The sequence below is a fragment of the Procambarus clarkii genome, chromosome 12, assembly GCF_040958095.1.
Source record: "Procambarus clarkii isolate CNS0578487 chromosome 12, FALCON_Pclarkii_2.0, whole genome shotgun sequence".
NCBI lineage: Eukaryota > Metazoa > Arthropoda > Malacostraca > Decapoda > Cambaridae > Procambarus > Procambarus clarkii.
In genome coordinates this window covers 45,278,048-45,291,033 of record NC_091161.1, presented here as the reverse complement: position 1 = coordinate 45,291,033, position 12,986 = coordinate 45,278,048, and the positions used below count along the sequence as shown (strand labels likewise).

The 12,986-nt window shown below is 41.7% G+C and overlaps 1 protein-coding gene and 1 pseudogene across 1 annotated transcript; one reads left to right on the top strand and one right to left on the bottom strand.

Moving 5' to 3' along the window:
* Positions 1 to 653, bottom strand: part of LOC138364041 (pre-mRNA-splicing factor 38A pseudogene) — a 1,105-nt pseudogene extending 452 nt beyond the window's left edge.
* A 4,305-nt stretch (positions 654 to 4,958) lies between these two features.
* Positions 4,959 to 6,342, top strand: LOC138364040 (tigger transposable element-derived protein 7-like). Its single transcript, XM_069323471.1, has 2 exons — positions 4,959 to 5,920; positions 6,318 to 6,342. The coding sequence occupies exons 1-2, from the start codon at positions 4,959 to 4,961 to the stop codon at positions 6,340 to 6,342; spliced, it is 987 nt and encodes a 328-aa protein (XP_069179572.1).
* The last annotated feature ends 6,644 nt before the right edge of the window (positions 6,343 to 12,986 follow it).

Here is a 12,986-nt window from a genome sequence, read left to right as displayed (position 1 = left end):
TCTTTTGGATCCTCGGTAAAATTATATCACATGAACATTCATCTCTTAATAAACAATCAATATATTCATCCATGTGAGTAAACTGGAACTGGCCGGAACGGTCAATAACGCGTAGTTTTCTAAAGTCATTAAGGAGAGGTTCCAGGTACTTGTAACAATTCAGTGATCCACATACAAGCCTCAAGTAAAATGCCCCCAAAGCACGAGCATACTTAAAATCCTCTTGTGTGATGAATTCTATAATTATGTCAGTCTCAGGTTGGATCTGGAGCATCTTTAGCACGAGACATAGGAATGGCGTGGGTTTGCTGTTGGCTCCGTGAACACCACCAATACACCTGAGGGCTATTGCTTTGTCGACTAGTAATTCCGCCGAGAGGGCAAAGCATTCTTCTTTCCAGTACCTAGAGTCGTATATCCTAGTTCTTATAATTTTCTCAACTAAATACTGGGGGTTTGTGCCGTGAGTGGCCCGGGCTTCCCTGATCGTGCGGTTGGCCATGTCGCCTACTGATTACAGAGCCCATGTTTGATTGATTGATGAAGATTAAGCCACCCAAAAGGTGGCACGGGCATGAATAGCCCGTAAGTGGTGGCCCTTTTAAGCCATTACCAGTATCAAGAGCTGATACTGGAGATCTGTGGAGGTGCGAATGCACCCTGCATGATGGGAGATGTTTCCCTTGTGAATATGTTAAGATGAAGATGAAGCCGTAAGTGGTGGCCCTTTTGAGCCATCACCAGTATCAATAGATGATACTGGAGACCTGTGGAGGTGCGACTGCACCCAGCGTGACGGGAGATGTCTCCCGGTGGTGATGAGGAAGAGAGAGAGAGAGAGAGAGAGAAGATTAAGCCACCCAAAAGGTGGCTTGGGCATGAATAGCCCATAAGTGGTGGCCCTTTTGAGCCATTTCCACTATCAATAGATGATACTGGAGATCTGTGGAGGTGCGACTGCACCCTGCGTGACGGGAGATGTCTGTACATATTCTGATTGATTGATTGATGAAGATTAAGCCACCCAAGAGGTGGCACGGGCATGAATAGCCCGTAAGTGGTGGCCCTTTCGAGCCATTACCAGTATCTAAAGATGATACTGGAGATCTGTGGAGGCGCAACTGCACCCAGCGTGACGGGAGATGTCTCCCGGACCAAGTGGTGACCAAATGGTGAGCCCATGTTTAAGATGGAGGCGTATTTATTAGTGTCCTAGAGAAGAGGGTAGGAGTCAGGTGTCAGTGAGGGATAGAAGAGGGGTGGGGAGGAGGAGCAAGATTATGAGAGCATATGAACATAAAAACAGAGATAACTGCAGAAGGCCTATTGGCCCGTACGAGGCAGCTCCTATTTATAAGAATTTATAAGAACATAAGAACAAAGGCAACTGCAAAAGGCCTATTGGCCCTTACGAGGCAGCTCCTATCTATAACCACCCAATCCCACTCATAAACATGTCCATCCCGCGCTTGAAACAATCGAGGAACCCCACCTCCACCACGTTATGCGGTAATTGGTTCCACAAATCAACAACCCTGTTACCGAACCAGTATTTACCCAAGTCTTTCCTAAATCTAAATTTATCCAATTTATACCCATTGTTTCGTGTTCTGTCTTGTGTTGATACTTTTAATACCCTATTATTATTCCGTTTGTTGTGTCCATCAATCCACTTGTAAACATAAGAACATAGAACAAAGGCAACTGCAGAAGGCCTATTGGCCCATACGAGACAGCTCCTATTTATAACCACCCAATCCCACTCATACACGTCCAACCCATGCATGAAACAATCGAGAGACCCCACCTCCACAATGTTACGTGGCAATTGGTTCCACAAATCAACAACCCTGTTACTGAACCAGTATTTACCCAAGTCTTTCCTAAATCTAAACTTATCCAATTTATACCCATTGTTTCGTGTTCTGTCTAGTGTTGATACTTTTAATACCCTATTAATATCCCCTTTGTTATGTCCATTCACCCACTTGTAAACCTCTATCATGTCACCCCAAACTCTTCACCTTTCCAGTGAATGCAATTTAAGCTTTGTTAATCTTTCTTCATATGAAAGATTTCTAATTTGGGGAATTAACTTAGTCATCTTACGCTGAACACGTTCAAGTGGATTTATATCCATTCTATAGTATTGCGACCAAAACTGAACTGCATAATCTAAATGGGGCCTAACCAGAGCAAGATATAAGAACAAAGGCAACTGCAGAAGGCCTATTGGCCCATTACGAGGCAGCTCCTATTTATAACCACCCAATCCCACTCATATACTTGTCCAACCCGCTCTTGAAACAATCGAGGGACCCCACCTCCAGCACGTTATGTGGTAATTGGTTCCACAAATCAACAACCCTGTTACTGAACTAGTATTTACCCAAGTCTTTCCTAAATCTAAACTTATCCAATTTATACCCATTGTTTCGAGTTCTGTCTTGTGTTGATACTTTTAATACCCTATTAATATCCCCTTTGTTATGTCCATTCACCCACTTGTAAACCTCTATCATGTCACCCCTAACACTTCACCTTTCCAGTGAATGCAACTTAAGCTTTGTTAATCTTTCTTCATATGGAAGATTTCTAATTTGGGGAATTAACTTAGTCATCCTACGCTGGACACGTTCAAGTGAATTTATATCCATTTTACAATATGGCGACCAAAACTGAACTGCATAATCTAAATGGGGCCTAACTAGAGCAAGATATAGCTTGAGAACCACACCAGGTGTCTTGTTACTAACGCTGCGATTAATAAATCCAAGTGTCCGATTTGCCTTATTACGAACATTTATGCATTGATCCTTTTGTTTTAAATGGCGCATGGCTATATACCATTTGACACCCACAGGCGCATACAAAAAGAAAAAACTTTTTTCTTCCTAACCTGTTAATTTGTGTTCACTGATCATAGGAAAAATAATAATAAAATCGTAAGTGGCATATATTGCCTGCTATAGGGCGGGGAAGTTCGGCAAAAAAACAGGCGTTGACTCAGCGTGCGTCCCAGATGGTCTGTTGCTCCCCAGCTGTCAAGCCGGAGTTGCGACAAAGAGATAATTACCTAATTATTTCAATGTCTCTGGTTGATTTTTCGTAGTTTTTTTTGCTGTAATATTATTCAATAGTGTGTAGTGTGATATATTTATATAATAAAATGAGTAAATCATCGCTGTACTCAAAAATATGGTGCGCATATTGTTGATTCAATTATTATGTTCATCAAGCAGTGAACAAATACTTTGTCGGTTATTACATTATATACACAGGTTATATATAAGTATCTGCATGTTTTCTTCACCATAACGAACCACTAAGTTGGCATGCTGAGTGGCAGTGCCAGTGGCAGCCCACCACTGGCTGCTACTTCCTCACTCCCTCAAGTCACCTGACTCACCCACATTCTCCTCCCACAATACTTTTTTTGCTTTTATTCACTATTAACAGACGCTAAATATAAATATATACATTCGTGTTCACCATAACGAACCAATAAGTTGGTATGTTGAGTGGCAGTGGCAGTATCAGTGGCAGCCCGCCACTGGCTGCCTCTCCCTCCCTCCCTCCCTCACCTGACTTGACACCATTCTCCTCTCACCATACTGTTTTGCTTTTATATACACACGTTATATATAGGTATTTATACTGTAACCCCGCGATTATCCGGGATTCGAACATCCGAAAAACGCCCTTATACGGCCAAAATCGTGAACGGATAAAGTTATCACAATATCCGGCCAAAATAACCACAGGAACCGGATAATCGTGCTTTTGTCCATATATGAAAACATGAGGCGGGCCATATGGTATTAATCCCGTCTGCCCGAGACTCGAGGCGCATGGTGTAGGTGGGGGTGGGGTGGGTGGGTGGTGTCGGGAGAGAGGGGAGCGTTGGGAGGGACCACCTGGGGGGATTAGGGGGGGGATGGGGAGTGGCCTATACACTACAGTACAGTAATTACTATCAATTTTAGAACAATTCATCATAGCCAAAATCAAAAGAAATACTAGTAATTATGTAATAAAAAATTCCATACAAGTTTCCTAAAAACAATTTGCACAGGCTGAAGTTTCCTTCAAAAATATATATTTTTTTTCCTCCTGGCGGCCTACGTAACGTGCCTCCTCCCTGCCCCGACTGGACCCGTCCAGGCCTGGTCAAGCCATGTGCTCTCTAGCCTCGTGTTACACCACAGTGCCGCCCCATTAGTGAAATATTTTTTTAAATAACTGTTTTATTTTCATAGTAACTTTGAACATTTTTGGCCAAGACTATGTCTGGTAGCAGCATGAATCGTTCTGGAGGTGGTAAGAGGAAGAAGGTTGTCCTAACACTTAAGGACAAGCTACGTGTTATACAACTTTGTGAACATGGCCGGTCGACCTCAAGTGTTGCCAAGGAATATAATATAGGCACTAGTACTGTTTCTGATATAAGGAAACAAAAAGAGAAACTTATGCAATTCATTTCAACCTGTGAAAGTGAAGGTGCAAGCACTAGCAGAGGTTGTGGTAGAAAAACTATGAAAACTTCGACGCATGTGCAGTTGGATGAGGCTGTGTACAAGTGGTTTGCTCAGCACCGCACAGCTGGCGTGACAATTCGCGGCCCAGAAATACAAAATGCTGCAAGCAGATTTGCTGAAAGCCTTGGAATAAAGAATTTCGAAGCGAGTGGAGGGTGGGTTGTAAGGTTCAAGGGTAGGCACAATATTGTGAAGAGGAAAATTGTCGGTGAAAAACTGAGTGCAGATGAAAGCAGTGTAGAACCATTTAAACGTAAATTACGAGAATATATTGTGGCAAATAATATTTATTCGTATCAAATTTATAATGCAGATGAAACTGGGTTGTATTGGAGGAGTTTACCAGAAAAAACTCTAGCAATGAGGAGTGAGGGTTGTGTGCCAGGACGTAAGGTTTGCAAGGACAGGCTCTCAGCCATGATGTGTGCGAATGCCGACGGCACAGACAGAATCACGTGTGCAATTGTTGGCAAATCTAAGAAACCAAGAGCCTTGCAACATTGCATGGACAGACTGCCAGTGAAATATTATGACTCAAAAAATGCATGGTTTACACAGGAGATCTTTCTTTCCTGGTTTCATGACGTGTTCTGCAGGGAAGTTCGTGCCTGTCAAATTAAGAAACTCAAAATAAGGCCAAGCGAAGTTCGGGCTTTACTGTTGCTTGATAATGCGCCTGCCCACCCCAGAATTAACACGTTAACCTCACATGATGGCAAGATAACGTGTATGGCACTTCCTCCTAACACAACCTCTCTCATTCAGCCTATGGATCAGGGAGTTATCTGTGCTACGAAGAGGTTGTACACCAAAAAAATGCTAAACGAAGTTTTGGTGGTTTTGCCTCTTCCGGAAGATATTGAACTCGGTGTGGATAACAGGGCTAAAAAAAACCTTCAGAATTTGAAGAACTATACAATCAAGGAAGCCGTCTATAACTGGGCCAAGGTATGGAGTGAATTAAAGGAATCGACTTTGAAAAATTCCTGGAAAAAACTCCTCACGTCTACGGTCAAAAATGATGAAGAAATGGATTTTGAAGGATTTACAGATGAAATCCATGGAATGTTTAGAAATGCCGGCGAAAACTTAGAAAGACAGGATGTGGTTGATTGGCTTGAACAAGATGCCAATGATCCAGGATATGGTGTGATGAGTGAAGACGAGATTCTACAGTCTGTTACTGGTGAGGTGGACAAAGAGGATGAAGAAGGCAGTGAAGAACCAACACCAATGACCACGAAATACAGTACACTCATGACGTATGTTGACGGATTAATAAATTTTTCATCAAATTGTGCTCATCCAGAGGTTGGAAACATGTATCCGTACCTTAGGCGAACAAAAGAGCTGATCATACAACTGGCCAGTGAACACAGAAGGCAAGCAACACTTGATTCATATATGGTACGAAAATCAAACCAAGCGCTTTCAACAAGTGAGGCGGCACGCGCAACCCAAGTGCCTTCAACAAGTGAGGCTGCACGCGCAACCCAAGCGCCTTCAACAAGTGAGGCTGCACGCGCAACCTAAGTGCCTTCAACCAGTGAGGCATCCTCAGCAGACAGTGAGAACTAACTTTGCCTAATGAACTGTACAGTAATTTTAAGTGTTAATTTTAGTGTTGTGTTACTATAAGTTACATAAATTGTCAAGAATTTTTAACTTCAAGATGAGTCATCAATCAAGAAGACGAACAACAAAAAGGTAAGTTGAGGTTTCTAGTTGAATATTTAATAATTATATGTGGCATGTCTATTCAAATTATGTTATTTGTAGTATAAAAATAGTTGGAAATGGTTAGTTTTGGACTCGTAGGTGAAAAAGTACCATTATCCGAAAAACGTGCTAATCCGGCTGGGGGTCCTTCCCATATAGTCCGGATGATCGAGTGGAGACAGTATGTTTTGTTCACCATAACTGTACATCTAAGCTTGTATGGTGAGTAAAGGCACAAAGACGTAGCTACTCACACAGTTAGCTGATGGCGGCCGCCCTCAAGGCCAGATGCACTAATATTTCTCCTCCAACAATACTGTTTGTGGTGTTATTACGCTATATACACACATTATATATAAGTATCTACCAGTTTTATTCACCATACTTGTACAAGTAAACTGGTATGGTGCCCAAAGACCATAGTGGTCACCAGTAAACATGATAAATCGTGCAGACGATGCCACCTCCCTCACCAAAATGGCGGTTCCCAACCTATTCCTATTGCTGTTTATAACCTCTATACACTCGTTATACATAAGTATCTACATTTGTGTTCACCATAGCAAACCACTAGGCTGGTATGGTGAGTGCAGTCAATAAAAGGTGGCCACACACAGTCAGAAGACGACGCCAGAACCCTCCCCTCCCACAGCATTACTCCTCCCTCCATGGAGCAAAGCGCTAAATATCACCACAATCCTGCTATTATCAGAACCCTGGTCAGTTTTATCACAGTCAGGGGTCTTCTGTAATAATATCATTGCTACATAATAGCATGAACAAGTATATAATGGCATTTTTAGGCGATGCTGTGGTCACAAGCTGAACAGCAGTGCTGTGAGCTCATGCTGCGTGCATCAGGCTTGGTAGCTCACTCAATATTGAGGCCTCTAACACCCGGGAATTTGGCCCACGATTTAAAAAAAAAAATGGCATCTGTTTACAGGAGCCCTGATGAAGGTGTGGTGAACCCCGTGTGTTCGCGGGACGTTTAAATCTTGCGTAGTACTCCAAAGCATCATATGAAGCAATGAACAATTTACTGCAAGTTGGTCAAAGCATCATATGATGCGATGCGCAGCTTAAATGTTAAAGACTGTACCTCTCTCAACCAGTTTAAGATAAAAACTAAGCACTACCTAATTAACTCCATGTAACCTACCTTACCCCTATAATGTCAACCCATGTCTGTTATTTTTAAACAATGCTGTTTGTCGACCAAATTATATTTTGCTGTTTTCCTGCCATGTTCCCCCCGTTTTTATTTTTATATTTTCTCAACATATTTTATACTTTAATCTCAATTAGTATAATGTTTTAGTCTTTAGTGTTTTTCCTGCCCGAAACGCTTTGCGTAATAGTGGCTTTAGGCATTGTATGTACTAGCTCTATCTATAAATTCATCAATATCTGTATCACCCCTTGTATGTATGTACTTTACCTAAATAAACATTTGAATTTTGAATTTGAACTTGTTACTATTTGCTATTGATGTTAGTTATAGTCACTTTTTGGTGTTATTGATCTCATGTCAATTCCCCTTTTGGCTTCCGGCCTCGCATAACGCCATGAATGTTGTTATTATTGTATCATACTACTACTAATTAAGTTCTTTATTATTCGGTCCGGGTTTTAATTGCCTTACTTCTACCCTCCCTCTGCTTTATTTGTTATTATCGTTTTCTCTGGATCACGGCTCTGTTATTGTTTATGCTTATTTAGCATAACGGTCTTTGGCCTATATGGTAATGAGTGCTATGCTGGCGGCATTAGTTCTCAAACTATATTATTACTTTCCCTTTCTTTACCGACTTGCCTCCCCTTTCGTGAGGCACTTTTTGCAGTCCTGCCTTTTCCTTAGTCAAAGGCATCCGTAGTCACGGGCCTAAGCTGGGCACATCAGTCATGCCCCTCGGACGGCCCTGTCCTAGGCCCCTTAGCTGGGACAGTCCGTTAACCCCTTAGCTGGAACCCCAGTGGAGCCTTAAGCTGAATGGGCCCGCCCTGTTAGTGGGCTAACGGTCCTGTGACCTAGTACTTTGGAAGGAGTATTTGCACTTAACCTTATCCTTCTAGTGCTTATTTCTAGTATAAAGGACAATTTGAAATGTAGTCTCAAAGAGGGAATCAAAACTGAGCCACATACAGAAACTATTTGGATAGAATTGAACGAAAAAGCAAATATTATTATTATAATAGGAGTTATATATAGGCCACCAAATTTAGACAGAATGGAAGCAAAGCATCTATGGGATGAAATATCTAGAGCATCTAGATCTAACAGTATTTATGTCATGGGTGATTTTAATTTTAGTGGAATAAACTGGTTGAACAAAACAGGGAATAATGAAGCAGATTTTCTAGAATTAATTAACGATTGCTTTCTTACGCAACACATTAAGGAACCAACGCGGGAAAATAATATTTTAGATTTAGTGTTAACTAACAGGGAAACAAATTAAGGACATCAAAATAGGGAGTGAGCTAGGGAACAGTGATCATAAAGAAATCAGATTTAGCATTGAATGGAATAGATCTTTACGAGAAAATTCTGTTAAAGTGCCTGATTTTCGAAAAGCTGATGTCATTAGCGTAAGAATTTTTTGGGGTCAAATAGATTGGAAAGTCTTGGGTATGGGGTGTGGGCCGTTCATGGAGCTAGACGTGAACCCAGCGATAGGTGACATAAAAGGGGTTTTCGATGTGGATTCCAAATATAACCTATTTAAAAATATTCTAAGCAAAGCCCAGGAATGTAGTATACAGGTACCATATAAATTGAATAGATCGAATACTAATCATCCAAAGTGAATAACAAAGAATCTGAAGAACCTTAATAGGTAAAAAGAGAGCGTGGTACAAAAGTATTAAGAATGGGGAAGTCAGTTTAGAACAGGAATTTGTACAACTGGTTAGAAATACTAAAAAAGAGATAAGAAAAGTAAAAAGAAACTACGAAGTTCGCATAGCAAAGCAAGCGAAGACAAATCCTAAAGAGTTTTCCAATTATACCGGACAAAGATTAAGGAAAGGATAGGTACATTAAAAACTGAGACAGGTCAAATAACAGATAGTGATAAAGAGATGAGTAGTATTTTTAATAAATATTTTATATCTGTATTTACTAAAGAGGAACTTAACAATATGCCTTCAGCCAAACAAGTCTATCTGGGTGGTGACGAGGACAGGTTGACTAGTTTAGCAGTTACCAGGGAGGATGTAATTAAACAAATAGTAAAACTCAAACCAAACAAATCCCCAGGGATGGATAAAGTGTTTGCCAGGGTGCTTAAAGAATGCAAAGAGGAGCTTTGCGACCCACTGTCTACCATATTTAATAAATCAAGTCAGGCAGAGTGCCAGAGTTATGGAAAGTTGCTAATATGATACCAGTTTTTAAGAAAGGAGATAGATCGCTTGCGTCAAACTATCGCCCAATTAGCCTAACGTCTATTGTGGGAAAGTTACTCGAATCGATAATTGCAAATAAAATTCGTCTTCATCTTTAAAAACATAAATTAATAATGGAGTTGCAACACGGTTTTATAAATGGCCGTTCATGTTTAACAAATTTATTACCTTTTTATTCTAGCATAGTTGAGGCAGTTGATAGTGGTAAGGATTGTGATGATGTGTACCTTGACTTTAGCAAAGCTTTTGATACAGTGCCACATGAAAGACTGATTAAAAAGATAAAGGTTCATGGTATTGGAGGTGCTATATTAAAATGGATTAGGGCATGGCTTAGGGGCCTCGTAGCCTGGTGGATAGCGCGCAGGACTCGTAATTCTGTGGCGCGGGTTCGATTCCCGCACGAGGCAGAAACAAATGGGCAAAGTTTCTTTCACCCTGAATGCCCCTGTTACCTAGCAGTAAATAGGTACCTGGGAGTTAGTCAGCTGTCACGGGCTGCTTCCTGGGGGTGGAGGCCTGGTCGAGGACCGGGCCGCGGGAACACTAAAGCCCCGAAATCATCTCAAGATAACCTCAAGATATGGCTATGCCAAAGGAAACAGAGAGTTAGTATAAATGGAATCAAGTCAGAGTGGGAAAATGTTGTAAGTGGAGTGCCTCAAGGCTCTGTCCTGGGACCTCTGTTGTTTATAATTATTATAAATGATTTAGATTCAGGATTGAGTAGCAACATTTGCAAATTTACCGATGATACAAAAATCGGTAGGGAAATTAATACGGAAGACGACTCACTATCACTTCAAGTTGGTGTAAATAGGGTTTTGAAATGGTCAAAGAATTGGCAGATGCAGTTTAATGCTCATAAATGTAAAGCTTTGAGGCTCGGTAATGATGATAAGAGTTACAAGTTACGAGCTAGATGGTGTTGAGATTGCGAAGTCGGATTGCGAAAGGGATCTGGGAGTTATGATTAGTAAGAATTTAAAACAAAAGGACCAATGCATGAATGTTCGTAATAAAGCAAATAGGACACTGGGACTTATTAATCGAAGCGTTAGTAACAAGACACCTGGTGTGGTTCTTCAGCTATATCTAGCTCTGGTTAGGCCCTATATAGATTATGCAGTTCAGTTTTGGTTGCTGTACTATAGAATGGATATAAATTCACTTGAACGTGTCAAGCGTAGAATGACTAAGTTAATTCCCCAAATTAGAAATCTTTCATATGAAGAAAGATTAACAAAGCTTAAGTTGCATTCACTGGAAAGGCGAAGAGTTAGGGGTGACATGATAGAGGTTTACAAGTGGATGAATGGACATAACAAAGATGATATTAATAGGGTATTAAAGGTATCAACACAAGAGAGAACACGAAACAATGGGTATAAATTGGCTAAGTTTAGATTTAGGAGACTTGGGTAAATACTGGTTCAGTAACAGGGTTGTTATTTGTGGAACCAATTGCCACGTAAAGTGGTGAAGGTGGGGTCCCTCGATTGTTTCAAGCATGGGTTGGACATGTATATGAGTGGGATTAGGTGGTTATAAATAGGAGCTGCCTCGTATGGGCCAATCGGCCTTCTGTAGTTACCTTTGTTCTTATGTTCTTATGTCTCTCTTTTACACTCTTCTTAGTGGAACCTTCACGTTATATTTGCAATGTACTATTTATTGCTTATAAATTGTAATCCTGCTCTCTAGTTATTATCCAATCCTATCTTTGCACTTTGACTGTTTCAGTTCGACTCTACATAGTATCCGCATTTTTCCCTGTGGCTTATTGTCGTTATTTATTATGTACTAAATTATTGTAAATTTATATCATCACAGTCACAGTCCAGTATTTTTTATTTTTTATATTGAGTTGAAGTATTATAAGGCATTGGCTTCCCAGCTCCTGAGTTTTGCATTATTTGGTAATAAACTTTGTGAGTCCATAGTATTGGATTATTACGTATTTTCATGTATTAAATTGTCTATTTTAAAAAATCCTAATCTGTGGCCCATTGTCTTTATCTTTGTTATGTTACGTAGGAGGACTGACACTGGAAAAACCTATTCAATAACCACTAAAGCTCACCTTAATTCTTTCCTGAGTGACTGTGGGAGAGCTGCTGTATAGCCAGAATTCAAATTATAATCTCATTTAACTGCCATTGTGTATGTTAGCTCTGCCTTTCCTTTCAAAAGGTTTTAACTTTATTAAAAAAAACCAGCGTTGAATGTAATGAAACGCCATTTTCTGGGCGAGTCCCGGAGGCTCCCCGGAGCTATCCAGGCTGAATGGATATGTATAACTTTCTGGCATCAGTCAAAGTGCTAGGAGTTCTTGCCTACCGGAGACCACGAGCCAGAACCTGGCCCCCTCAGAGAGGCACGAGGAGCAATGGCCTATAGAAACCCCCTTGTGATTGGGAGCATTCTATGTCTGCCATCGACTAGGACAGGCACCCAGAAAGGTAGGCGCCCCAAAACAAACCCCAATTCTTGTGAAATTATTGCTACCGAAAGCAGAACGAGTGGACAGAACTCCCCAAACAAAATTATCAAACTAGCATGACGTCATCATGTCGCCGTGTCACTGTCTGCGCAACCCCCCCTCCCCGAGAGGGGGAAGGGGGAGCCCCAGACCCTCCACGCCGGCGATCCAACTGGCAGTTCTTAGGCTGGATGTCAAAATACGCGAAAAACGCCGCCGACCGGAAGGAGGGAGGGATGCTGGGGGACCTCCGGGACTCACCCAGAAAATGGCGTTTCATTACATTCAGCGCTGGTTTTCTGGGAGGAGCCCCGTCGGCTCCCCGGAGCTACTTTACCAAAAGGTAAGTAAAACTGGGAAGGAACCGGGAGGCGGATACCACACATCCTAACTGACCAATCAAAACCAGAGACAAAACAAAGACCAAAACGAGAAGAAAAAGACCACCCAGGTCAACGACCAGGACGGCCCCAAAACTCAAGAGCAGGCCAGAGGGGAACAACGCCCAGGACAGCAAGTGGAATGGAGCAGAAGGAACCACAACACTGAACGCAAGAAGGAGCGGCTCTGCCAGCACCATCCAACATAAGGTGGCAGGACAATCCCAGATAACGGTTCCAGAACAACCCCAAAGGGAAGACAAGCCAACTCTATCAAAGACCGAAGGACCCTTCGCAGTGATAGGAAAACCACACACCACCCCCGAGACGAAAGATGCAGGTGGGAGACCAACAACGAACCCACCTGTGCCGACACAAACGAGGAGAAACGAACACCACGATCAAAAGCGCAAAACGCGAATCTAAAAACAGCGCAACCCAAAGGAGCAAGAGAAC